Source organism: Vidua chalybeata, chromosome 8 (genome assembly GCF_026979565.1).
Source record: "Vidua chalybeata isolate OUT-0048 chromosome 8, bVidCha1 merged haplotype, whole genome shotgun sequence".
Classification (NCBI taxonomy): Eukaryota; Metazoa; Chordata; class Aves; order Passeriformes; family Viduidae; genus Vidua; species Vidua chalybeata.
The window spans coordinates 4,884,577-4,912,105 of record NC_071537.1 but is presented as its reverse complement, the minus strand read 5'-3'; the positions used below and the strand labels follow the sequence as shown (position 1 = coordinate 4,912,105).

Genomic DNA, 27,529 nt, shown 5'->3' with positions numbered 1-27,529 from the left:
AGACAGAATTTATTAAAGGTACTGTTTCTGTTCCCATTTGAGCTCCAAGGGAGCACTGGCTTTGGTCTCACAGAAAATAGGATCCAGCCCAGTACTGGAAGGATACAGAGCCATCCGGTACATAGATATATTTCCTGCATCAGAAGTTGGCTCCCAAAATGACCTTTTGCTGGCTATGGACTAATTCCTTGTTTTAGCATTACATTTTTGACAAAGTGCTCAGAAAGCTTAACATTCTCTGTAGCTGCAATGTACAATTCTTCAACAGCAAAGTACATATTTCAGCAAATGGAATAAAACACAATCTGCTACAGTCATTTTAATCAGCCAAATGAAAAGCAGTAATTCAGTGCTGTACACCAGAAAAATTTATGGACCATTCAGTGACACTTCCAGTAAGCATACATTCTTAAAACACCATTACAACTATAGCTATGAAATCCTGCATCGTGCCTGACTATTTTGTAGGTCCTTATCCAGCAGGAAAAGCTGCACAGGGCCACATCCCAGTGCCAAGAGCACTTGCTGGAGGTAAAAATTCCTTCAGTACAAAGCTTGGAAACGTTCTCTCTATAGGCAGCTCCTAGCTTTCCTGGTTGCCCCAGCTGGTAATTATCTCCATAGCTGGATATGTCTCTTATTGCTCAGTTGTGGGCAAATAATATTAGCTAATGACTGGCCATGTGAGCTTTGAAAAGCAAAGAAAGTGTGGGCAAAACTCCAGCAGCAGGAGAAGAGAAGATGCTATGCCAGTGTCAGAGAAATGTGTGGCACAGCCTCAAAATCTTCAGCCCAAACTTAAGGCTTCTCTCCTCAGTCCCTCGTGTTGATGGTCAAACAATTATATTGATTTCATCAAAATATCTTGATTTTTCTTCACACTGTGAAGAGCTAAGGATAAGTTTATAGAACTAGAAATATTTTATCAGTGTTATTTTAACATCTCGTTGTTCTGTTAAGCAGCTCTGAAAGTCAAAGTTTGGGTCAGGAAGAGCTGCTGTCATAAACTGTTGGTAAATAACAAATACAACAGCTACATATTTTGAGTATTAAATACTTCTTTGTGATTTATTTTGAAGGACACTTGGTCAAAGTCACCTGAACTTTCTGCCATAACAAGTTAAAACACACTTCTTGGAATCAGAGCAAGAGTTTTTAACCCGTGTGATTGTAAAACAGATCACAGTTCCACAAAAGTTAAAACAAATAAAAATTGTAAAAAAGCTGCAGGTAATTAATTTGACAGGAAAACACAAGAAATTTTTTATGTTCAATAGGAAAACATATCTAACTTACAGCCACAAGTGGATATACTGGATGGCAATATTAAAAAGTATTTGTGCAATTTCCCTTCTTGTAACTCCATGGACAGAGATAATATCTTTAAAACAAAACAACAGCTTAAGCCACTTTGGTTTAAGCTAAACAACTGCTGTAGAGGTCCAAAGCAGTCATGACACATTGTCAGACAACTGGATTTACATCAGGGATCTGAATCCAACGAGATTGTTAGCTTAGTGCTTTGTGGCTACGAGTGCAGCATTGCAAAGTCCAGGGAAAAACCCCTTTGCTGGGGATGAGCAGCCTCTTCTCCCACTGAAGATTTCCAAATTTTCATTCTCAGACATGCAACACTCCAGCCATATCCCTGCACCCACATAGCTTGAAACGCAGGCTTTGGTAATGTGGTCTTTTTATGTGGAATGCCACATCCCTTAGTTCAGGTTTTTTCCTGACTAGTTATGGACACTTCTAGCAAATTACTGACAGCTTTACTGGGGGGGAAATCTTCTCCATTAAGGTTTTAACCATTCCTCCAAACAATCTCTCCGAAAGATTTGATTTTTAAACTGAATTATCAGTACCAAATGCATACAAACTGCACTCTTAAGTTATAGCTTGGAAGTGGGAAACAAACTGGAATCAAAATGCCAAGGAACATTGGTCAGAGAACTGGGAAAGGGCAAGGAATTTTTCATATAAACTTTTTGCTTTTGGAGTATCCTGTAAAGAACAGTGGATGGCTCTGTTCAGTCTTAAAATGTGTGTCTTCACTGGAGAGATAATGTCATGAAAAGTTGTCACTTAGCTAAAAATTGATCAATTTTAAACTAATCTCAAAGGAAAGAAGAATTAGAAATGAAAATACAACTCTTCACAAAAGCAGCACAGTGGTACTGCTCAGACAAAGAGAACAAGTACAGAACACCCCTGGCAAAGGCCACAGGCTTGTGCAGTTGTTCCTGTAATCATAAATTTTCTTACTCTGTATTTACCTGGCTGAATTTAAATGTGCTTAAGACAACTGCAGTGATGAAGCTTATCCAAATGCATAGGTGCAAACACACATGTGTTAAATGCTTAAACAGTAACAGCTGATAAAAATGCGTTTGCTTTCTGGGTGGTGTACAGGAAAGAAAAGGCTCCCGTGGTCCCAGAGAGGATTTAGATTATCAACTCAAAGAAAATATAAAATGCCTCCAAAGGCACAAACAGGAGTTATCATCACTTCGAAAAATCAGAGTAAAAAGGATTTAGATATTCAATAACTGATCCTGTTCTCTTTATTTTAAGGAGGTTGGGTATATCTTGAAAGATCATAAAAGGATCGATTTTGAAATTCACCACCCAGAATTAGTCACAGTGCAGGAATTCCGCCCTGGAAGCTATCTTGGCCAGAACATACACCCTCCTGCTAGCCTGCCTGAGTGCAAATTGACTCAAGACATTCCCCAGTCCTGGGGACAAAGTGCTACAGGCCACTATCTGATTTTGATAAAAAGAATACACCAAGGGATTTCTCATTCTTAGCAGGAAAGAGGTGGCTGATGGATTACTGGGAAGCTTCACATTTTCTTTCCCTTCCCTTTGTCCCTTAAGGCTTCAAGGGATGTTTGTCTCTTCTGTCAGATACGGCCAGGTTTGGTTCCAGCTATTCTATCCCAAATATTGTGAATATCTCCAGCAAAAATGCCTTGCAGAGAGCAACACCCAGATTCAAGACAAGCTAATGTGCAAGATTTAACGTGAGCTGCCATGATACCTGGTTAAACACAGACCAACACTGATAGACTCAGTCCTTCCTGAGGCCTCCTTGATTAAAAGTTCATTGGCATAGTGGTGTCAAGAAAATACAATTCTCTCTATTCTAGTATAATTTTGCATGAGCCCACAGTGACTTCATCCTGCCCCTTGAATAGGATGAGGATACAGTTCAAAAAAAAAGGGCTCTGGAGTCCTCACACTTTAACACCCATTCACTAGGAACAAGCTTCCACCTTTAAAGATGATTATTCAAAATGACAGAATATAGAATATACATGGATTTGGTTGATTAGACAATGGTAAGTAAATCCTACAAGATAATTTAAAATTTAATGTCTTTATGAGCAACAAGGAAGTCTGAAATCCTCAGCTGTGTGCCCTCTTTTTTTCCTTTGGACTAAAGAGATATAAGAAGTTATGTTTCAGTATTAGAGGTACAGACTTCACATATCCAGCTGGCTTTAGGAACAGGCATCTGTGGTTCCTTCCCAGAGTACATACCTACCTAGGAAACTGCATGCATTTAATACACATGACCAAAAGTTTAATTTGTGCCACTTAATGGGCACAACTCTAAATGATCTCACCCAGCTCCCTAACACAGACTAACAGTGGCAGCACAGAGCCCCACACAAGCTGTTTTACCCCACCAAAGATCCCCCTCCCAAAGCAGACACCAGGTATCTCCATCCTGCCTCTCTAGACACACATTTTCCTTCATGGTCATCAAGAGTGATATCTTCATTTCCCCTTCATCAGATGCAAAGTGTTCAGAATAACAGCCTGGTTACTACCAGCGCAGTTACTATTATTTTCCAAGACAGGATTAGTTTGGTTGGGGATTTTTTTTTTCCTTAATTGGTGCTTTTTTTGTTTTTAAAAAAGCACTGAGAAGGGCAAAAATCACTGAATGGGAGCCAATTCATTAACACTCCACAGCGTTATGAAAGGCAGAAGGTGTTGCCAGGTGTACACTCATAAGCAACAGAAATTTATGGTGTAAGCAAACATAGATGGAAAAGTCTACTTAGATAATTAGTGCTCATGCGGGGAGACTTTCTGGGCTCTGCTCTCTGCTAACACAAATGTTGGAAAAATTGACACTTTCTACAGTAAATCCAGCTAGAGAGGAAAGGAGACTGAGGCTTGTCCTCCTCTGTACTGGAAAACAGATTTTTTGCACCGGGCAGGACCTGAATCGACAGCTCACAGAGCAATGGCTCAACCAAGGCAGCCCCCCAAAAACACTGCAACCATGGGGGCAAGGCAGTGGTGCAGGACTGGGGGGCAGCCTCAGGACTCAGAATTGAGCTCCGTCTAGCAAAGACAGTTAATTTCTGTCTAACGACCATGGCAAACTACTCAGAGCAGCTCAGCACAAGCTCCAGGATGGGGATTCCAACCCTGACACAAGGGCACTGCCTCAGAAACTTCTCCTCTTGAGGGAAGAGCTGCCGAGGTGTTGGGGACATGAGGAAACCGCTGAGAGAAGATCCACACAGGAGGTGAAGTCAGAAATGGCAATGCTTGAACAGCAATTTGCCACCAAAGTCACGCATTCCCAGTTCCTTGGAGGAGAGGGATCAGATGACCGAATCCTGACTTCTGACCTGACCCAGGCAGATACCACGAGGTTAAAGGTCTGTGCACTAACACACAGAGCGAGCTGGCCTCCCTAAAACTCTCTCTTAATCAGTAACCACCAACTCAGAATAAGACATCTAATCTGAAGCTATTTAAAATTCAAACAAACCCTTCCAAGTAATTGCTGTTACTTTCCCTCAAATTCTTCTTCCCATTTCAGTTTCACAGGCCATAAACTCTATAGAAAATAATAACTTCTTACTTCCAAAAAACTGCCTTACGCTCACCAAAGCGGATGGTCATGTTTTTAACAATGCAGCCAAAAATGAATAGAGCAAAACAGTCTTAATCTGCTTCGCTAAGTCAGTCTTTAGTTTTCCAAACACGTCTCTATAAACAATCCTTAGCTGCACTGCTAGGCTAGAAGCTTGAATTTCAGAAAAAAAATAAATAATTAGTGCTCAGTAACTGCCAAAGAAACCACCCACCTTCCCCAGAAGAAAACAACCACCTCTTTTTGCTTCCACATTTGATCCAAGGCCATTAAAAGATTTTTCTGTTGACTTCAGCAAGTTTTTGGTGGATTTTTGGTTTTGATTTTTTTTTTTTTTTTTGAGGGGGAGGAGGGCTGGCTTTGGGTTGTTTGTGGTTTTTTTCTTGTTAGGTTTTTTGTTTGTTTTTTTTTTTTACAGCTTTGGTCAAGAAGAGACATTACAAAATGCCATCATGAGCCCTTACCTTGTACCCGCCAATGCGATGCTCCTGCTTGAACTCCTTCCCGTTTTTCAGCCAGCGCATGGTCGGCGTTGGGTTTCCCATGGCCGGGCAGCGGAACTTGACGGTGTTGGCGGCCGGCACGGCGTGGAGCCTCTTCTCCATTTTGTCCGTGTGTGTCCAGTAAGGCGCCCCTGTTCCGAAGGGACACATCCAGAAACATCAGCACTTGGAAACTGAGCTGCCCCTCCAGCCCCTTCCGCCGGCGCAAAGAGCCGCAGGAACCCGTTTTAGGCACGGTTTTAAAAGAGCACAGGACTGGGGATCAGCTGCTGCAAGTGTCAGCCAGGGTTTTGCAAACGGCTCAGTCTGCTGCTCTGGGTATTTAATTTGTGACAAAATTCCGATAATTAGCCACAGACAACTTTTGTTTTGCCTATGTCAAATAAGACACAGGGACTGGGTTTTATCAGACACTTTGGACCTCGAGCAGAGTTACTGTGATGGTTCAAACTCAGAATTTTTGGCCCTCAGCTGTGAAGCCAGACAGAACAAGACAGAAAATGCTTGGAAGCATCAGCCCTTTCCCCTTCTGTGAGAAGGGGGATAAAAACACCCACCTGTCTGACAGGAGCTAAAGCCTGCAGTGTGTGAAGCCAAGATGAACAGTGCTGCTACTGCCACAGAAACCACTGAAATTTATTTACAAATGGAACATACTTCTGAAATCTTAACCCAAGCAGATGGAATCAAATGAGTAAATGTGGATCAGCAAAATCATTAATCATTTTGGAGGGGTTTCCTACACTAATGAGATTCTAAAATCCAAAGGGTCAGACACATCCAAAAACATGGCACAAAATGAGAGTGCCTCTCTCTCAACACACATTTTCTGAGGTGATCATTCTCCCAGACCCTGACATGGCTCTCCTGGCTCTCACTCACTCCTTCCCATGTCCTTGCCCAGCCTGTGCCCACATGAACATCATGAGAAGCACATTTGTCATGTACCAGTAGAGGAAACACAGCAGAACAAAATTTACAACTGCCCATATGTTTTTACCCTCACAGAATTAAACTTGGATATGTAGACCCAAAGACAAAGTTATCCCAAATTCTGGGTCCTTGCACCACTTCATCTACATTTCTCAATGACTTCATGGCATTGCTTCAGTCATCTCACCATAAAAGTTTTTTTTTTTTAAGTTAAAGATTCAAGATCTATTTAATAGTAGGAAACATTAATTTCTTTTACAATGGAGTTTTCCTGAAGCAAATCAGATTAGCGTGGAATTTTTAGGACTAGAGGGGTCCAGAAGAATAACTCCATTTCTCTCAGCCCTGTTTCATTTCCTTCATTAGCAGGCCAACACTCCACTATAAATAAATTCTTCCGTTCCTCAAATATTTATAGCAGTTCTTACAATCAGTGCAAACTCAGAAATCCTGCTACCCCCCCTCTCTAAATAAAAATACAGCTGGACAGAAATTACAGGAATAAACCTTTTAACAAAGTCTCTCTCAGTATAAAGAAAACATTCTAAAAGCAAGTCCTATAATGATGCTATGAACGATAAGTGTTTGGGTTTTTTTTTTTTTTTTTTTTGCCTGAAGTGGCAATTAGTGTTAAAATTAATGAAGTAGAAAAGCAAAGCAAATTTATGCATGTAATCAAAACAGAAAATCAAGTAACTATTGAAAATTTAACTGCAACACTAAGAAATTGTTACACAGACTAAAGTGAATTAGGGATGCAAGGAAAATCACTGTTAACATTATTTGCTAAAAGCAGGATCAAATTAAAACAACAGAAGACTTTAAACAAAGCCAACCAGAGGAATTAACTGCTACATGCAAAGGCCAAATTACAGTACAAGTACACCAGGCAAAGGCAGAATTACATGCTGGTACTGAAGGACTAAAAAGCTGTTTGCCCTGGACTGCTAAAAAGTCTTCCACAAGGCAACCCTACTCACAGCTCCCACGAAGTCAAAGCAAACTAGAGCAGGTCACAGACAATCAACCATCCAAACCAGTTGTATCAGCACCCCAGCCAGAGCAGAGGGCTTGCTTTAGCCCCAAATGGGCACTGCCAACTCTGCAGCCAGCACAGTCACTTCTCACCACATCCATCACATGAAACTCTCTCGAACGTACGGAGCACAAAGAGCTCACATGCAGCCACTGGCAAGTACATCCTCTGAGCCACGAGCTCCACAGCTCACCCGTGGCAAAGCTGCCCTGCAGCCCACGGGCTGGAAGGGCCAAGCTCTGGGATGCTCCCATCAGGCTGCAGACTGGGACCAGGGCACTGGAGTCGGTCAGGATGCAGCCTCCAGCCGCTCCCCAAACAAAGCTGCTTCACACAGCCAGGTTTGTAGTGCTATAGTGCAGCCTGTCCTCTGGTTTTCTCGAAAATAACTATCCTCTCCATCAACAACCTGCTCCTGGAAAAGCACCAATACAACAAATGCACAGAGGGAAATCCCTGACAGAGATGGGTGCAGAAAAGAGACCAGGCAAATGCAGGCAGGAATGAAGAGAAGTGGCTCCGTTTTGTGCCACAGGAAGGGAAAAGAAACACCCCAGACTGGGAGAAAGATCTGTTTGGAAAGCCTCCCTTCACCCAACCCTCAGCATAACCTTCAATGCTCCTAAATTACAGGTCAGCTTGGAGAAAAACATGCAGACATCACATATGGAAAGCACCATCTGAAAATGCTTCAAGACATCCTACATTTGGCAGCTCCTCAGCATGTTCAAGGAAAAGGGGAAAAGGCAGCAACACCCACAAACCATCACACTTGCCCTCAAATTGTGCTTTCATCCAGTGACTGATCTGATTAACACACAGCATTCTTCTTTATAGATTAAATCATCATAACCTAAAACACCTTATAGTGCTTCTATTTGTCTTGAGACAAAAAACACCGAGCTTCAGTAAAACCGATAATGAACACAGTTAATGAGTAGATAGCACCAGGTGCTGACTGCTCTCATGGGCCATGACCATCACATCCCATCACTGCTAGCAGGACAGGTGAAGTAGGTGGCTAAAAGTTCACAGTAAGCACAGGGTAGACTCCAGCATGAAGCAGCAACAAGCAGCAGGGGAACGGGTGGGAATTCCTGATTGCTCGTAGAGTTCTCATTAGTGAAGAAAATATCCTGCTGACCCACACTGCACAGACATTACATCTAATCAGCCAAATCTCCTGCATGTGAAATTGAAATTAGGAAGCCCAGGGGACCACTTCAGGACTCTTCAGTTTTTATTTGGACTTATCTAGTACAAAGGAACACAAAAGCAGTCAACTCCAAGCCTGCCTGACAAGCACCTCAAGCAGGCAATAGAGCGCCACAAGTGACCACATCAAACCCCTCCAAGGTTTTCAGTACTATTGTATTTGACCTTTAATTAAAAAACACTTCTAGGCAACATCCAATTTTTGCTGCTCCCCTGAGTGGGTTTCCACTCTACAGGATTTGATGAATTTGAACCTTGTTTCATCCTTTCTGAAACTCTTCAAGGCATGAAAGGAACAGCATGTGGATTACATTTAGATACTTTTTGTTCTTGGTGCCAATTTACCATTGCTTGGCCCAGAAGAAATTGTTTAAAGGGTGATAAGAAAAAAAAAAGTCATAAAGCCTCCAGTTGCCTGACCAGAATTCAAGGCAGAGCAGCAGCATCTTCAGGGCTGCCCAGAGGTCTACAGAATAAATTAGCTGGTGGACTTGATTGTAACCACCACGACAGCTACTGCCTTGCCAGCATCAAGTCAGGATTATAGAAATCCCTCAAATTAGGGCTACCTCCCAAAATCATGAGGACAAGGCAGTAGGTGCCAGCAATGTCTTTTCCACTGCTGCCAGAATGATGATCAGCACTTAAGTTTGTAAAAGCAAGTCCTTGGAGATGACCCTCCAAGAACCAAGCTAAGGCCCATCTTTAGGGCAACAAAGGGAAAATTCAAGTTGCCAACAAAGCCATTTTGTGGAGAAAGGGGACTGTTTTGCAGTGGAACCAATCCTGCACCTTCTCCATGAGCACTAATCCCTTCAACAAAAGCTGGAAGTAATAAAAAGCTATTCAGGATGCAGTCTGGAACAAATCTACCACAGTGTTTTTTCAGACAGTTAAAGTATCTGTCAAGCTGAAAGGACAGCAAACGCAGAGTGAGATCTGCTCTGCGTGCCTCTTACTGAAAAGTACACACAGGGCCAGTAGCCAAATGCACATGGGTACACACCAGTGCCCTCCTCTCCCAAGGAGGAGCTGCTCCTCAAATCTACAGAGTCACCTACAGACTCCACTGACTTCAAAAGCAATTGCATTTTCTGGGCAGCCTTGGAAATTACACTAGATTTCCTTAACAGCATCTCCACCTGCATTCAGAAACCTTGGCCTCTGAAATATGTATTTGCAACAGAGGCAAAGAAAATAAAACAGCTTAAAAGAATACTTAGCAGTGTAAATAAAACAGCTCTAAAAGGTTTGTTTTAGTTTTAAGTATGCAGGAATGAGAATGCCAAGGTTCAGCTTCCTGTTGAAGGCACTACAGCCATTTCCTGCTTCATCTCATCATAATTAACATGCCAAGACAGCTGGACTTTATCAGAATTGTTTCATCAAAAAGCAACAATCTTTGAAGACTATGGCCTTTTGTTTCCATCAGTAAAGCCATAACCAGGCCAATTTCCATTGCTTATCCTTAATGATCACAGCTATAATTTGTATGTAAATTATCAGTTAAATCATTTGAGATCTGCAAAGCTCAAACCACTGAGGAAACACTTAAAAGACTTCTGTAGAAGAGCAGCTGCCAGGGACTATTGTGAGGTCCTGGACTTTGCCAGGCAGGGGAGGGTAAAAGGCATTTGGCCATCGTGTACCACTGCCTGCCCCACAGCACATACAGGGAAGACAGCTCCTGGTTCACTCCTCCATCTGCCTTGTAACACAGTACCTTCAATTAGATGTGGCCTCTTGGACGTGATAGAAAACTTGGAAGAGGAGAAGAAGGCTTACAAGGCACTAGGCACACCATACAAAGTCCCATCCCTGATTTTCACACATAACTTGCCAAATCACAACCCTCTTTCAGCAGCCTTGCATTAATCCAAGGGAGTTACTATGATGCAACTTTTCACTGAACACAGAATACTTGGAGGGACACGGTGCCACAACCCTTCAGTCATCGTCCTGCTTCCAGCTCAGACCCTGGGAGGCTGTTCTGCTCCCTCAGCAGACAGTGGGCACCTTCTAAAGAGCAATCCAACAAGGAATTGCTTGTGGAACGCTCTGCTCAGGCCCAAATCTGTCTTTTGCAGTTTCCTCTGTTCCATCTCTGCGGCTGCGCTTTCCCTGCCATCCGCGATGTTTAAACGTTCACGCCTGAGAGGAATCTTTCACTCAGAGCAGGGAAAGCCTGCTGGCCCCTGCTGCAGCACACAGCCCTGTCCCAGCAGATGGACACCGTCAAGGGCCTTTCACCAGCTCCCCAATCAAGATTGATTAACAGTAGCTTAAAATGATAGCTCGTTTTACAAGAACGTCATTAGCACAACCGCTGGGCACTGCTCCCTGTCACTGGAAGGGCAGGAATCCTTCTGAGGCCATTACAGAACACAGCTGCCTTGAGAGCAGGTCCTTCACTTCTTCCAAAAGCCATTTATGCTCACAATGGATCACCAAAGCCACCACTGCAGATCAGAAGCACAGTTGTCACCGAAAATATCACAAGCCCTTTTCTGACCAATACCAGTAAAGCTTTAAGGAACAGCAAACATCAGAAAAGTTTCCTAAAAGGAATTTCTAACCACGGGTCCATTTCAGGGCAGACCTAACACTGCCTGGATTGGTGGGTTTTGCCTAGACAACCTCTTTTAGAAGCAGTGTCCCTTTTCCAAGCTCTCCAATTCTCTTTGCCACTGCATTCCTCTGTCAGAGCAGCCTCCAGCTGCCTGATCTCAGCCCCTTCCAGAGGCACCTGTGCATCAGCCCGGGGTTAATCACACTAACAGATGGCAGAGGCCAAACAGGCAGCTAGGAACTTATATCACTTTAAGTAGCATCTAATGTTTCACAGCTTCAGACCGGGGGGCAGCCGCACACAAAAGGCACTAACCAGGGCAGCCGGGATCAGGCCCGCAGTCTCACCTGAACAAGTGTCCCAAGCTGCCAGCTCCTGAGCAGGCTGAGCAGCAAATACACTCCCTGCCCGCTGTGGGTGCTGCTCACTGACGTCTCCCCCGAAGGATTTCTGTGCTCTCTGTGTTATTGACTTTGCCAGGCACCAGCCACAGCAAACCACCAGTCACCGAGGGGGTTTTGCAACGCTGCACAGTGGCATAAGGAGCCAATATGAGTTTTACATACGTTTTTTTCCTCTTAGAGAGTGTTCTATTTAGAGCTTATTAATAGCTTTACGAATTCTCTAAAGGGGACGAAGTTTAATGCATTCAGATAGGTCTAAGACTCTTTTAGCCCATTTTCATCACATACAAGTAACATAAAATGTGGGTTTAGCACTGAATCGCCTTCTTTGCAACAAACCTTAAGGTCCTTTGTAGACAAAAGAACCTCATTGTCTCCAAATCCATTCTCCCTAGGGAGATTTCTGCTGAGATTAGGGATTGAAGGATTTTCCTCATTACAACTTAATTTTTTTTTTTAAGTTTTCATACCACCTTTTAACAAAATGAGCTGGATCTTTGTTTCTTCTGTTGAATTTCTGCTCGGGTTCAGGAAAAGCTAGTTGATCTGTGAGAGTCTAAACCAGACAAAGACCAAACTTCTATTCAGAAAGAGAGGAAACTGCAGAAATGCCAGGAAGAAGGGAAAAAAAGAAAGTACAGACCAGAAAAGCACGTTCAGAAGAGTATTAGTTTATTTTTATTTTTCTTTTCCAAGTTACGAGCTACATGAAACAGAAAACAGAGGAGGACAAAGATACCACTATTTGACAGTACATGCAGTTAACAGTCAAGAAGCTCTGAAGACAGGAGTGCAAGAGATGGGACATAATTTTCCACGTGAATCTTGCTAGTGACTTCTGGCAGTTCGCTGTTACTTACTCATCTGGTTGCTGTCATTCACAAAGTCCTCGGACCCATCATTGTCGTCTTCATCATCCCCAGAGGAAAGAGCATCTGCACATTAAAAACAACCAAGTCTTTAAACCAGCCTATTTTTTTTTTACAGAAAAACAAATTGATAAGCTACATCTTAGACTATATATTAAGAAGAACAAGTGTTTATGTTAGTTGTGCAGAAGCTAGAGAAAAAGAAAATCCAGCCACAAAATGTGCTATTTCCATGTAAAATTGTAACAAAACTAGCTAGTAGTCCTGAAGTGCTACAGAGTTTCCCAAGGGAGTTTGCTAATCGCTTTCCACTTAATATTTTAACTTCTGTTAAAGAAATGCAGTTGAACAGAACTGAGCATCTCCAGAACAATTTATCTCTAAACTTGAAGGATGTAGAACGCACATTCTCCTTTTCTGATGCAGGGGACAAAAACCTGTATTCATTCTACTGGCTTTATCATCATCACAGAAACTCTGTCTAATTTAATCCTGTCGGAGTGGCATAAAACAGAGAGCTCTACAGCAGCTGTTAGTCTCTGTAGAGCCCATGCAGCAAAAAGGAGTAGATACAAACTGAGCCTATTTCAGGGTCAGGACAAGGAGAAAGATCCCCAAAAATTTGGTGATGCAATTTAAAATTTGGGGATAAAATTTACAGCTACAGACAGACCTCATCTTAACTCACTGTGCCCTAGTGTTTCATGTTGGGTCATTATTTGTCTTAACATCACATCTTACAGCTTCTGCATGCAAAAACCTGTGTTTGACTCACTCACCTGTAACATTTACAATGAAGTACAGAGTATCACTGTCTAGGGTCCTAACAGCAGTGCAAGCATAGAGGCCCGAATCTCTGGCTGTGGCATCCTTAATTTGTAAGTACTCCCCAATAATCACTGTCCTATTGTCAGGCCCCAAAGGGAGCCCATCCTTAGTCCAACTGATCATGACGGCGTCTCTCAATTGACAGCGCAACTCAAGCGTCTCTCCTGGAAGTGCTGAGTAAACATCTGGCTGAGAGATTTGGTATTTGGTTGGCGGCTCTGCGAAGGTGGAAGGAAAGGAGGAAAAAATAGAAGAAAGAGAAGGGAAAGGAGAGAATTTCCAACACAGGTCAGTGAAGGCCCTTTTTATCCACAGAAATCAAGTTACGTTAAATTAAAAAAAAAGTTTTGTCCAGATTAGCCCAGTGTTCTGTGTTGTTAAACTGAACCACATGCAGGTTATTTTCAAGAAGTTCACCACAAGTAAAGCTCAGGCACTTTTGATCAGTGTCTTGGCATGTCCCTTGTCTCCAGTGCCATACCAACACATTACTCCTCTCATTGGTCACAGAGAGCAGGGGACAATGAGGGTTGCAGAACCTGGAGACTTCAAAGGCCTTGTAGGAGATGGAGGAGTTCAAAAGACAAATTCCGTTTTCTATCTTAGTGTCTGGGCCCACAATTCAAATGAATAATCATCTTTCCCCACCCGATTTTATTATAAGTTGCTTTTAAATTGTTACAACCTGGGAAATGCTGGTTTTTTAAAAAAAGGATACCCAAAACCCCCTTCGCTCACTAAGCTAATAAACATGAGTTCCTATACACAGTATATATGATGCCTTTTATTTTTCTCCCTGTGGCCATCACAAAGTCTCTACATTTGCCTTCTATGCAACAAGCACTTCTCTCCATGGCAGTAACTTTTCCCTTTAAATTCTTTTTTGCTTCATTATTTATTTCACAACCTCTCCCAAGTGAATACAGCAGAAACCCAGGAGCACAAGCAAAGCTTTCAAAGTCGAAGTATGCGCAGAAGTTCTGAACGAAATGGTTCATCCTTCAGCTCCCTTTGGTAACAAGAAGAATGTCAAACCACAGTCTTTTTCCAAAAAAACATCCTTGGAAAACTACATCTGCCTATAGTTACTAGAGCTTCATTCTCCCTTGCAGGGCCAGCTCTCAGCAGGGGGAAAGGAACTGCAGCCCCGGGCACTCCAGGCTGTCTCCACAGTGCAGTGGGACAGCTCAGCACACCTACGATGAGCTCAGGCTGTCCCACAGACAGGCACTGCTTCTGGAACTGGTTTCTCCCTACCACCACACTATCCCTCTCCCAAGGGCCTCACCAAGGGTGGCAGGAATGGTAAATAAAGGAAAGAAGCACAGAGGCATCTTCTGTTTGCTGATGGGGAGGGTCAGAGCACAGAGACATCTGCTCCCCGCGCACCCCGGACACGTCCTGCCCTGCACAGGCACCAGCTGTGAGCCTAGGAACAAATAAAACACCTCTCTGTCTGCTTGGGACTCTGAGGGTGCATACTTCCCTCTAAGAATGCCAAAACCCTGAAACCAGTGTTCCTCCTCCTTGGATTGTCATTTTTTGTATCACACTTTCAACAGGGAAGCCTGAAAAAAGCACCACGTCTGAGCAGGCCTGGAGATGGGAGTCTGGAAATGCTGAAGTTCTGTCAGCAGTTGAGCTTTGTGCAGCCCTGCAAGGAGCAGAGAGATGGACTTGATGGTCTCCATGGGTCCAATCCAACTCGAAATATGATTCTGTGAGCACCAGAAGGGTCCAGCACGGTGGGGGACTCATGCATTTAGGTATCAGGTTCCACTGATGTACTTGAGACCCAGTTTCTCTCCCACTCATCCTGCAATCCTGTCATTACAGGAACGTGCCCTATCAAAGCTTCTCCTGCCTTTGCATTAGGGCAAACATGTTTTCTCAAAGAACAGATTTGACACACACATCACACCAAGGTGGCACATGGAGCCCATCCCAACACGACCAGTTACAGAGACTGTAGAGTTTTTAGGATTTAGATTTTATAACAAGGTCTCTAAACTCCCTAGCGTGCAGAGTTCCATCTCAAGAGTCTAGGATAGGCTCCAATAGAGATTTATACCTCTTCTAAATTAATTCAGTCTTGCTGATACAGTCACGAACCCACAGGTCTGCAATGCAGGTGTTTCACTGAGGTGTTTCACATTATGCTCTTAGAAATCAAATTTCCAGAAGGAGCACGGGCTCCTTTCTACATATATTTCATCACAGTAATGAGTGTGTTTGAGTCTGCTTGAGATTTTTTTAATTAGATTTCACTGTCAAATAAAAAAGGTACCTGAAGCCAGTTACCTAATTTACTTTGAAGTTAAATAAGACTTCTTTGTAATGCTCTACCTGCAAAAAAAATTCTTTTACAGAGTTTGCACTGTGACAGCAATGTACTGGACACTAAAAATGTCTTTGTTTAAACTTCTTTAAAAGCCACCTTGGGTGATGATACCTCAAACCTCCTTTAAGTGCATTAGAGCCTTCTGCTGAACAGTGCCAGGAAACTCACAGGATGAGCCCACACACAATTAAAAGGAAATTAAAATGAAAATAATTTTTTAAATTCATATCCCTGATTTCATCTCTTTTTAAACTACTAACTCCAAATTTGCAGAGTCTTTCAAAACAAATCCAAATCCAAACTTGATAACAGTCATTTATTTCAAAACTACAATTAAAAAAATCCTTTTACAAAGAAAATCACTAGTACACTAAAGAAAAACAAGTTTCAAACAGGTATTAGCATTTGGTATATATTATCCTCCTCCATTTCTTTCTCTCTAGAGTATCAGGGAAGATGCAGCAAAGTGTTGTCATGATATAATGAAGTCATGTTTGGAAATTGTGAGTTATTTCAGGTAAGCCTTTGTGTTGCCAAACTAGAATGTAGCAGCACTTAAGACTGTCACTTTTTATAATGTTTGCCTATAAACTTTTTTCCAATGTGGGTTTGAAATGGTGCCCAAAAGCAAACAGAGAACAGGTGGGAATCTGAGGCATGAATCCACCCAACAGCTTCACTGCGAAAATCAACCAGTTCAAACTGTTCAGAAATTCCCAGCAGCACATAAACAACCCATGCTGCAAAGTTAACTCTCCCTGGGACACTAGACGAGGATTTTTGCACTGCTCTGAAATTTAGGGACAAAGTTTGAGCTCATGTCCCTGCTGTACCATCAAACCAATGGCTCCCCTGTGGCTGACAGCAGGGCTCTGTCCCTGCTCTCCAGGCAAGGCTTGATGACCTGCAATCACATCCAGCTCCTCCAGCCCTCTTGGAAGCTCTGCCTTGGAACTGGATCCTCAGCCATCACCAGAGGCCTGTGACCCAGCCCTTTGCTGGGTTTGTCAGGTTAGATATAAAGAAGTTTCTACAATGAGGGTGGCACTGGCACAAGCTGCCCAGAGAAGCCGTGGATGCTCCATCCCTGGAAACATTTGAGGCCAGGCTGGACAGGGCTCTGAGCAGACTGCTCTGGTTGAAGATGTCCCAGCTCATTGCAGGGAGGTTGGACAAGATGGCCCTTAAAGGTCTCTTCCAATCCAAACCATTCCTTGATTCTAAGGAGGCACAAGATTCCTTTTTAAGCAAATCCTGCAAATCCTGTAACTGTGGCATTGGTTCCTCCTGCAGAGATGCACTACCTGAGGTGAATCACACCTGTCTGTCACCCCTCAGAACACCAAACAAGCAACAAAGGCACATGCAGAATGACTCTGGGTGTTCTTAAACACTGCAGGACAGGGAACACTGCTTCTGCTATTTTCTGCTCTCAGCTACATCCTTATTTGTAACAGTGGCACACACAATGTATTTAAACTTTATAGGTGGAGCTGTAGAACAATACTGCCGTGGAAAACCAAGCTGCTGTTAAATAAACAGCTGTGAACTTTTTCTCTGCCTGCTCATACAGCCTCACAGCATGGCTTATGCCATCCAGCCATCAAGTGGAGTAAAGACTGTTTGTATAAAAGCCATGACCACAATAGAGGACTGGGGACGCTCTGACTGCTCTATTTCAGATTATTAAGATATGCAATTGTATTCTAAATCATGTTTCTGTTCCAATTTCAGTCACTGAGAGGTTTCTACTTCCTTAGGTTTTAAATTATTATCATTATTATTAGTCTCTATTTAATAAAATGTTAACAAAGAGCTGCTTATCTTAAGTCTCAAGTCATTTAGTTACTTAGTTACAGAGCCAAATAATGAAACTATCAGCTAATAGCTAACTCCAGCAAAGATTCTCACACAACTCTCCAGAACACAAAAGCCTCAGACCCCATCAAGCCACTTTCACTTCAAAAGGCTTTAGTAAATAACTAAACACTCACCACAGTGTGCCCAGAAGGGTCAACAGACCTGACCTGTCAGGAATCCAAGAGGTTCATTGCAAAACTGAATGTCCCCACAGGGAACGCCGGGCTGCCAACCACCACCACCACTGCTGCTTCTCCTACCCCTCCTCATGGTTCTCCTGTCATTGAGGGAAGTCCAGCAAGGCCACGCTGGATGAACAACAAGGAATGGGGATGTCAAATAGGTCTCATGACTTTGCAAGGCAAGCCCAAGGCTTTAGGCTCTCTGCAGGAGGCAGCCCAGGTATCACCAGTCAGGTGTGCAGCCTTCCCTCACCCCTCCCAGGGGCAAGAGGATGGGACTCTCCCTTAATTCAAGCTGGCAGACCAATGTTAAGAGGATCTCCATGCCCTCTTCTGACAATGGAGGATAAAATCAGCCTGCAAAAGACACAGCCACCAGTTTAAGAATGCAGAGAGTCATTCCTGGCCATGGTGACCATCTCCCATTAGCCAACAGCAAAACAAAGGCTCCTTAGACAAAGGGGCACAAAACAGTGTTTGCAATTCATCCATCAGCTGCCCCAAAGCCACAGGGTTCCTGCTGTCCCATTTGTACTGTTACTGTCGGCCAGCTGCCAGCTCTGCCCAGCTCTGCCTCCACCAGGCACCATCAGGAAGTCTCTGTTCTGATAAAACACTTTCCAAATTGCTACAGTTCCTCCCGTAATTTTAAAACACTAACAGTTTATTATTTTTTAAATCCCTTGTCCCTGAACAAGACTCCAAAGAGCATGAACCATTTCCCCCCCATCTAATGTATAAAAATATTAGTTGGTCAAATCTGATTAAAAAGATCTGGGTCTTGTAGAAAAGCTTCAAACACAAAATTTGAAAGAGCTATCCGTGATGGTTACAAACATAAATATATGGCAGATTCTAAGTCTTTAATCATTCCTTTACCAGAAACTCCTGGGTTGATCTATTTGATAGACTTTCACAAAATGAAGTGCCAGATTCTCCAAAATAAGTTTTTCCTGGCATGTTCATTAGTATTGTTATCCTTATAGAATAAGGACATAATGATCTGATGGGTAAAAAGGTAAAACCAGTCCAAAAAAAACAAAACAAAAACAAAATTACATAAGGAACAGGAATAATCCTCTTGCCCTGGAAATGAACATTTGCAAAATAAAATTGCCACATCATATGTGTCTGGTGCTCCAGCAAGTGTGGAGCTTCCAGCCACACTGACCTGCTGGAGCTTGGACCTCTGCACCACGTCAACTCGTACTGAGTGCTACATATACTAAAACCATCTAAAAAAAAGTGAATCTCCTCCAATTGCAATAACTTGCCAATGTCATCATGGGCGAGGGAAAATATTACACTGCACTATATCTTGTTTTCCTAAGCTTTGAAGGCTTAGAAAAATAAAAAATTCTGGTGAGCAACAAAGCACTTTGGTGCACTGGTGAGCACTTGCCAGATTCTGTGGACAAGAAAAAAAATCCTCTGCTAAAACCAAAAATTATCCCCATGTGATTATATCCCATCTGTCTTGGGTCATACTCCTTGGCAGCAGGTAACAGCCCCCCAGCAGCATTTGGCCCTGGCTACAGCCACCCAGACCTCATCACACCCAGCAGAGGAGAGCAGTGGGACCAAACCTCATGAGGAGGTTTGCTACCAGGGCTGAGGGACATGAAAAATTTCATCAGGGCTTTGACAGCTGCCAAGCAGTTGGGTGGATGTGTCTCACTCACCCCGTGGTTAAGGAAAGATTCATTCCCAAAGAGAAAGAAATTATACTTGTCTAGGCTTCGAGCAGAGATTAAAAATTCCTACAACTCGTAGCCTGCTTGCTCCTACCTGTCTTTATAGACGTGACTGTTGAGTTACGGCTGCACAACCACAGCCTGCGTCAAAAACGCCAAGTATCACATGCTCGTGGGCTTGGCCGGGTGCTCTGTGCTGCTGGAAGCCAGGCCAGGGACGACTCAGAGCATGCCAAGTTCAAAGTAAACAGCAGGGACCAGCGAGGCCACCTCCTGCTGCTGGGAACTGCCCTGCCACTTCTTCCTGTTTGTCCCCATTCGGCATGGTGTGCTCCTCGCAGGATGGAGAGTTCTTTATACAGCAGCACCGTAGGACTGGCCTCCAGATAGGGCAGGAAACAGGAAAGCACCAGGATGGCTTCTGCAGGAAGACTTGGCAACCATGGAGGGAAAGAGCATCCCCAACCTTGAGGACCCACACCAAACTGTGCTGCCATCTGTAATTTCATCAGTTTGATGAGAAACTAAAGGCCATCTTCAGGATGTGAATGCTTGGTTCCAGGCATCAAATCTTGACCATTTCTGTTCAAACTCCACCATCTGCCTAAATGAACAGAGTGAGACTTTCCCTGCTAAGTGAACTGAGAAGTACAACAAACCTAACACACTTGTAACACAATCTCAAAAATAATTAACTGCTCTTCAAACTCATTACAGAAGAGTCTTCTCATGTAATCTATTATACAATACAAAGGGGAAATGAATCACATTTTGCCAGACCCTCAAATGAAAAGCTGAAAAAAAAAAAATAATCTTCTCTTTCTAAAAAAGCAGAATTTGAAACTAGGAACATTTTCTTATTGTTTCCTCTTTCAGCAAGAGCAGAACTTTAAATCTCCCTGACTGAGCTCTGCACGTAACCAAGTGGCAGAGCAATTAAACCAGCTCCTGTTGTTCAACCCAGCCTTAAAGTCTGCTTGGGAAGGCTCCATAATAGGATATACAGCCTTGGAAAAGCATACAAGCACGTATATTTGGTTGCAAAAGGTTTTTCTTGGGTTTAGTATTTTCTTCCATCTATTCCAATCTGTAGCTCTTTTTCAGGTTCTTTATTTGCATTTCAAGAGCAACATAAAACCTGAACAGAACGTAGCATAGATCCAAACATAAAAACAGAACCTTTTTCTTCCAGGTTTGCCAAAGTCCATACTCAAGACTATTACTGCTCAATGTGCAAAAGAAATAAATTACAACTGGGAGGTTAAAAATTGCACAATTCAATGTTGCAGTGTTAGTTCTGGATGCAGAGAACATCTATTCAGATTCCCTACAAGCAAGTCAGCAGTTGTTTCTTTTGTACACGGTCCCATTTTTACTTGACTATACAAATCCTCTTAATTTTAGCAGCTCGTCTGGAAGTCTCATCTTGCCTGTTCCCCCGAAATTCATCTCCCCCCACTTCCTACAGCGGGATTTGAAAATAGGCACTGGAAACAATATCCCCAAAACATCCTCTCAGCACTTTTGAGAGTCTCATCCACAACACACACGGGTATAAACCACGGGATATTCTCCAAGCACTTCAAAGCATCAAGGCATACCAGGCTCCCTTTCAACCGAGAGCAATATTTAGGCAAGAGGCATCATAACTTGTTTAATTCCAGCTCCACACAGAGGACACTCTCCAGTGGGACAAAGAAAGAGCAGCACAAGCCCTGAAGTGAAAAGCCAGGCTGGCTACCTGCCTTTCCAGGTGGCAACACAATGCTTCACCTGAACTTGCAGACACCTCCGTCACTTCTGACAGTACCAGTGGCTCCTGGGCACTTTGCCATGCTAATGGAAGAGGTTCAAATGCTTCTGAATTGCCAGAAGAGCTATTACTGAGTTGTCCTTCACTGCAGATTTATTGGAGCCTCCATGTTAATCCTGCACAGCTGAAATACCTGTGTTACCCTGCTGAGTAAACAATACCAGGGAAATCTGGATACTTCAATATTGTAGTATCTCAACAGCACTAATTTTCATGAATAAACAATGTTTAACAAAACCATGCTCAAGAAGTACTTAAAATTTGAACTGGGTGTTTAAAATTATTTTCAAGAACTGTCAGGTGGCATTCAGGATTAGAAGTCATATTACTTTCCTTGAAACAAATTAAATATTGCAACACTGAGCCACTGAGCAGGGCACTTTCCAAACTTGCAAAGCCAGTCTCCCAGAGCAGGTTCTGCTCCTGCCCAGCAGCAGGTCCTGCCAGCAGCTCACCTCTCCACTCAGCCCGTCCTAAAGGAAGCATAGCATGAGTTTTTTTACCCCTCAACTTCTTATTACTGTTTAAAAATGAAGTTGTTTCATGGTGATCTGATCAATTTCTGTCCCTCCAACAACAACAGAACTTCCTACAGTCTTGTCCTGGTGGGTGCAGCCCACCAAGGCATCCCCAGCCACAGCATCCTGCTCCAACCCCACTCAGAAACAGCCACAAGTCCCCTGGGAGAAAGCCTGAGGTGTCACAAAACTCTTTTCCTACCTTTTCCTTCCATGTAACAAAACTCTAAGCAAAATAGAATAGCTAAGAGAAAAAAAAAATAAAATTCAAATACAACCCAAACTATGATTTTCTCATCCTCAACCAGCCTCTCATGCTCATTTTTCTCCCTTCCCATCCTCCATCACATTTCTCTTTCCAGTAAAGCCTCACAAATGCAAGCCATTTGCTTGGTACAAAGGAATTTTCCCCTCTTCCCACTTCTTGTGGCTTTGCTTGACACGGTCAATGTCCCAAACTGATGAGCCAGTTCTTTTGTGGGGGAGGAAAAGCAATAATTACACACAACCTGCAAAACGTGTGAGGAGGGGAATGAAAGTAGGTCAGGTCTCAACTCCTCAGCTTCACTGGGGTTCACCAAATGCTTTCACTTACAGTCACTTTAAAAATACAATTAAAATAATAATAGCACAGCAAGTGAACAAAGCAGCGCTGTAGAATTCAGCTTTCTGTCCCTTTCTTTGATATGGATAATTGCATTTGTGTGGTGACAAGAGGCAAAAAAACCTGAACCAGCAGAAAATGAAGCCTGCAAGATGCATCCCAGTATCAGGTGCACTGATATTCAGAAGTCCAGGAAAAACAAACCCATTAAAAAAGGGTTCTTTGGAAAAAAAAAAAAAAAAAAAAAAAAAAAAAAAAAAAAATAAAACAAAGAAACCACCAGTGATAATTAAGAGATGGGAAAGGACAATCTGGAGACATACATAATCAGTTTATGAATTATATAGTGGCTTTGAAAGAAAAAAAAATCCACATAAAAAAAAAATCCTCTCTTACAGAATCTATTGTTTTGCAACTGTCCTGGTTGGGAAGCACAGTCCCCAAGGAGCAAATGCCAAGGCAGTTCTGCTGACGCTCCCAGCTCCCACTGAAACCCGAAGGGCCAAACTTCCAGAACAGCTCTGGCACTCCCAGTGCACGTTTCGTAATTATAACAGGAGCTGTTGGCTGCTGAACTCCTGCAAATCTGGTCCTTATTTAACATCTGACTCTTACAAAGTCGCTCCAAAGTTGCTCAGTTGCTCCAACTTCTCTTTCAATCAGTTTAAAAGTCAGTTTAGTCCCTGGTACTGCAAGACGGCGTCTGTGATTTGGGGAGCATGCTGTGCCAAGTCTCTCAGAAAAAAAACCCTCTGCAAACACACCCTGCATCTTGCTGAACCTAAACTCAGAGGTCTGAGTTCCAAATCAGTCCCCAAATTGCTCAGAGGATGATTTTACACTGGAAGGCTCCGTGCCAAACCAAATACTGCCCCGTTTCCCACCGCCACCACTAATACAAATCAGTGTCCTCTGCAGAAGATGTTCCCACTTGTCCAGCTGGGATTCACGGTCCCTTTCAGCCTCAGTTTTGCACTTCTTTAACTTCTTTAACTACACTGAAATAAATTTTCTCCTCTAGTCAAACCAGGTGTGCTATTACACAAAGACAAGACATAACTTGCTGAAGTGGGTGATGGTTCTTTTAGAAACACAAGATTTAAACTGCTCAAGGAGCACTGCTTCGAAGAAAGTCTCTTTCACTCTAAAGCTTCAATACTGAAGAGTCTCAAAATGCATAACACTTGAAAACCTGACACTTCCAATGAGGAATTTTTCTCTATAAATGACAGAAAATGACATAGTTCATATTTTTCTAGCACTCCCATGCAATCCTAAACGAAATACTCATTTTAAGAAAACACTACTCTCTGAATGTTTTTGTTTAAAGCCATTTAAAGGTCATTTTTAGTGAAGCTGGGAAGCTGGATATAGAAATAAGCTCATTAAGAGCTACGCTATGGTTATTATTAAAATACCACAATAGTCCATCTTCTCATGCATACACAGCCTTGCATAACTGGAGATGTCAGCGTTTTCATTGTAAATTCTGCTTTCAGAAGTTTCAAACTTGCCTGTAAAAAAGTTGCTATGGCCTGAAATTTGTTGCTATTTCCCTGCCAAGGAAGAACTATTTTAATATTAGGAAACTATGCATTCATTGGAGTCGGCCGCCGGTTTGGAGTTTTAGCTATACAAGTGGTTTTTAAAAAAAGAATAAAAAGATAAAAAAACCTCACAACTCAGCATCTTTGAAAATCTTCTGGCTCAAAAAAAAACCCACAAAACAACCAAAAAATACAAACCCTCACTAAAGGAATCAAATTCCCAGAAGTTAATAACTATTATACTCCTTCAAAAAGGTTCAACTATATGGCAGATAAGCCTAAAACATGCAATTATTTCTGCTACTTTGCAAAATAGTAGCCACACTGAGAGACTACCAACTCCCAGTGTCTCATCAACGCTGACTGTAAATAACAACCCTACCCATGTCCAATTAGTTTGAAGCTCAAGACCATGCCCCTGCTAAAGGGCTGCAGATTTTAAACACAGAATGGACACATTAAGACTGATTTAATCTGGCTGCTTGTACAATTCCCCAGAATCTCAGCTAGCAAATCCTGTACTGGGCCAAATAACTTACTGAACCAGATCCCTGAAAGGGCAGCCAGCCCTCACCCAAAGCTGTGGGGATGTCACATTCCTCCATAATGGGCTTTAATAATTGCCCTTCCATGAAATAAAATTAAAAGGAAAATAAATTAAAAAGATGAAGCTGACTCTGATTTAAGTAATTGGTTTGAATCCTTAGTTTAACTCGCAGATATCAAAGCCGCTCTTCTTGTTTAAAAAAGAAAAAGCCAAAATAAAACACTCAAAATTTTGGGTGAACCATTTGCTTTATTTTTTTCCTGCCAAACTAGAAGCAGCATTCTGGTGCTTCTACACCACCTCTGTCCCAGGAAAATGATGGATGTGCAGGGTCCTCCCAGCCCTGTGACCTCTCGGCAGGGTGGCACTGTCTGGAGAGGACCCATGGGGACACCCCAGATTAGGGAGTGGGACAGGGGACATGCCACCATCACAGCATCTGTCCTCCACACACTGGAGCACCTCACAAAATCCCACATCCTGACCCAGGCAGGTCACAGCAGCTAAAGAAGGATCTCCAAGTGGACAGTGCTGACCCCTGTGACCACAGGTGACATTAATCTTTAAGCACTGCCAACATTTTGACAAAAACAAAGGTATGTTGCTCAAAAGACTCAACATTTTTGCAGAAAGGCAGATACTCTGCTGAACATACTTATTTTTGGATGTTGTTTAGTGTCAGCAAGTGGCTATGACTGATTAAATCCCATAGAAAAACTCATTATTCACTTCCACCATAAGCACACATCGCCCGCTAAAGGGGGTCTCTCCCCTTCCCTGCTGCTCCTGGGAATCTCCCAAATGTAGGACCATTCTGAACTACTCTGCTTTCCACAGGACACAGAAATAGGCTGTCCCTTGTGGAAAGCTTAAATTAATCCTTTGAAATTTGACCTAAATTAAAAGAGCTGAAACGCGTTGTCGCCACACCGGGCGGGGGCTCCGAGTGGGTGCTCCAAGGATGGTGTCAAGGCATTGCATGTGGGTAAGAGACCAAATTAGCTCCCCAGCAGGATGAGAACACACAGCCTGGGCAAGGGGAGGTCAAGGGAGAGCTCACTATTTATCAAATATATGTCTAAACTAATTATTCAGTTCACAAAGTAACGCTTCAACCCATGTGTGCGGTCAGAGCCCTTGTGAAACGCTGGCTATCATCAAAGGCCTGGGCACACACAGGCTGAGAGAATGGTGCCTTTGTACACGCTGGGGGAGGCTTGTTTCTAAATATTTAAAAGCAGAAAAAGTCTCTCTGCTCCCTAGGACAAAAAACATGTATGTAAACACTTGATGGGAGAGATAATTTGAGAGCTGACAGTCCCCACAGAAGTCCTACAGGTCCTGTTTCTGCTCCACAGCTCAACAGCCCTGAGTTTTGCCATCACTGCTTGGGAATAAAGCACCACAGCTGAGATCCACCACACTCAGGATCCTCAGAATCCCACATTATCAGCACCAACATTACCACTCACAATGGATCACGATGCTATTTTCAGTGTAAACACTTTCAAAAGGACCAGAGTAATACCCAATGGTCACGGAAGGATATTTATTTACTCAAGACTGACTGAGAAGGGCCAAAAGGCACAGCACCCCCTTAATGCATGACATCTTGCACATATCCATCAGCTGATTACCCTGCTAGATAAATACTGCTTGAACTAAAGCACATACTTTAGCATTTCTTATATATAGCCAGATAATCTGAAGAAAATGATTGCAAATGCCCCTAAAGTTACGCACAGCTGAGAGAAGGTATTTTCTCTATTACACCCAAAGGAACAAATCTCAATTCCCATCAATGTTGTGTACAGCTTTTCCAATAGTCTGAGTCACTAAGACAATAAGCAATAACAATCCAAGCACCATGTATTAAAAATAAATAAATAAATACAGACAATTCAGGGCATGTCCATGAAGGAAGACTCAGGAGCAGATCAGCAAATGTCACCAAAGGTCATGGCCCTGCCGACCTTCTCAGCTGGCATGAAATGTCATAGCTCTAATGACTGCAGTCAGCAGCCCCACTGAAAATTTACATTATTGGAGCACCTGACCCCCCAAATTAGCTGTGTCCAAAGCGTTTTGGCATTTACTAAATTAAAAAAGAAGTCTGCTCTGTCTTTGAAGAGATCTTTTGAAGGGTTTTTTTTGGTTTGGGCTTGGAGAGCTTGTGGGTGGCAGTGATAGAACCCAGAGAAGGTGATTGTGTAAAAACTTGGTTGTGTTTTGGTTTGTTTTTTCTTATCAAAGGGTTTAATGAAATACATAAAGGAGGTTTTATTTCCCAAATCTCAGATATAAATCCCACACAGTTCCCTGTATTCTGCAGCATAAAAGCTCTTATTATGCCATTAACTTAGAAGCATTTTCTGATTTTTTTTTTTTTCTTGTTTCTGGTAATGATTTGAGTTCTCACATTAAAAATTGTTTCACATCAGTAACATTCCTTCCCAGGAAAGAAGTTTTAAATCTTTTTTAACAATTTACTCTTTGATAAAACCCAGATTCCACCCCCTATATATCAGTGTGTAAGACACATATATTCTCAAATTGTGCTTTCCAAAATAACGAAAGCTATACTTTCCCTGAAAAGTTGCAAAATTATCAGTCACCATTCAAAAAATATTACTCTTCATCCCATAAAACACTTCACCAATCTTCAACCACATTATTTCTGACTTAACCCTAAAACTAGGGGACCTCACTACAAAGCCAGTCTGAAACCAGAATTAATCATGATTTTGTTATTCTCCTGGAAAGCCAAAAAGGCACCAGATGTTCAATTAACAAATCATACAGTAAGTGGCAACAAGAGGTTTTTTTTTTTTTTTAAATCTCAGGTTACCTTCAAAAGAAAAAGAGAAAAAAAACCCAAGCATTTTTGCTATCAACAATCTCTGTGCCTGACAGATGACAATATTGCTATTCTTTGAGAAATTTTTTCAGGAATGTTTGCTAGGGAAGAGGGCTCATCACCTCTAAATAGTTCATCCCCTGCCATCAATAAAAATGTACTTGGAGTGGATTCTAAAAATGTGTTAGCTGGTGACGTCTATTTTTAGAGGCAGTGGATAGAAACAAATAAGTTTTGCATGAATATTTATTAAATAAAAACGAAGCTGCATCCATGGACATGAGTAGTAGAATGTGTAACGGCCAA

The 27,529-nt window shown here is 42.5% G+C and overlaps 1 protein-coding gene across 7 annotated transcripts in view; it reads right to left on the bottom strand.

The window, feature by feature from the left end:
* Positions 1 to 27,529, bottom strand: part of FGFR2 (fibroblast growth factor receptor 2) — an 81,215-nt gene that overhangs the window by 47,923 nt on the left and 5,763 nt on the right. For 3 of the 7 annotated variants that reach the window (XM_053948912.1, XM_053948910.1, XM_053948911.1), the window contains exons 3-5: positions 13,212 to 13,478; positions 12,424 to 12,498; positions 5,368 to 5,537 (exon numbers count right to left, since the gene is read on the bottom strand). In XM_053948912.1, the coding sequence (XP_053804887.1) occupies positions 5,368 to 5,537; positions 12,424 to 12,498; positions 13,212 to 13,478 (512 nt within the window). The remainder of the gene's footprint in view (positions 1 to 5,367; positions 5,538 to 12,423; positions 12,499 to 13,211; positions 13,479 to 27,529) is intronic. The other 4 variants (XM_053948913.1, XM_053948915.1, XM_053948916.1 and 1 more) reach the window with 2 other exon arrangements.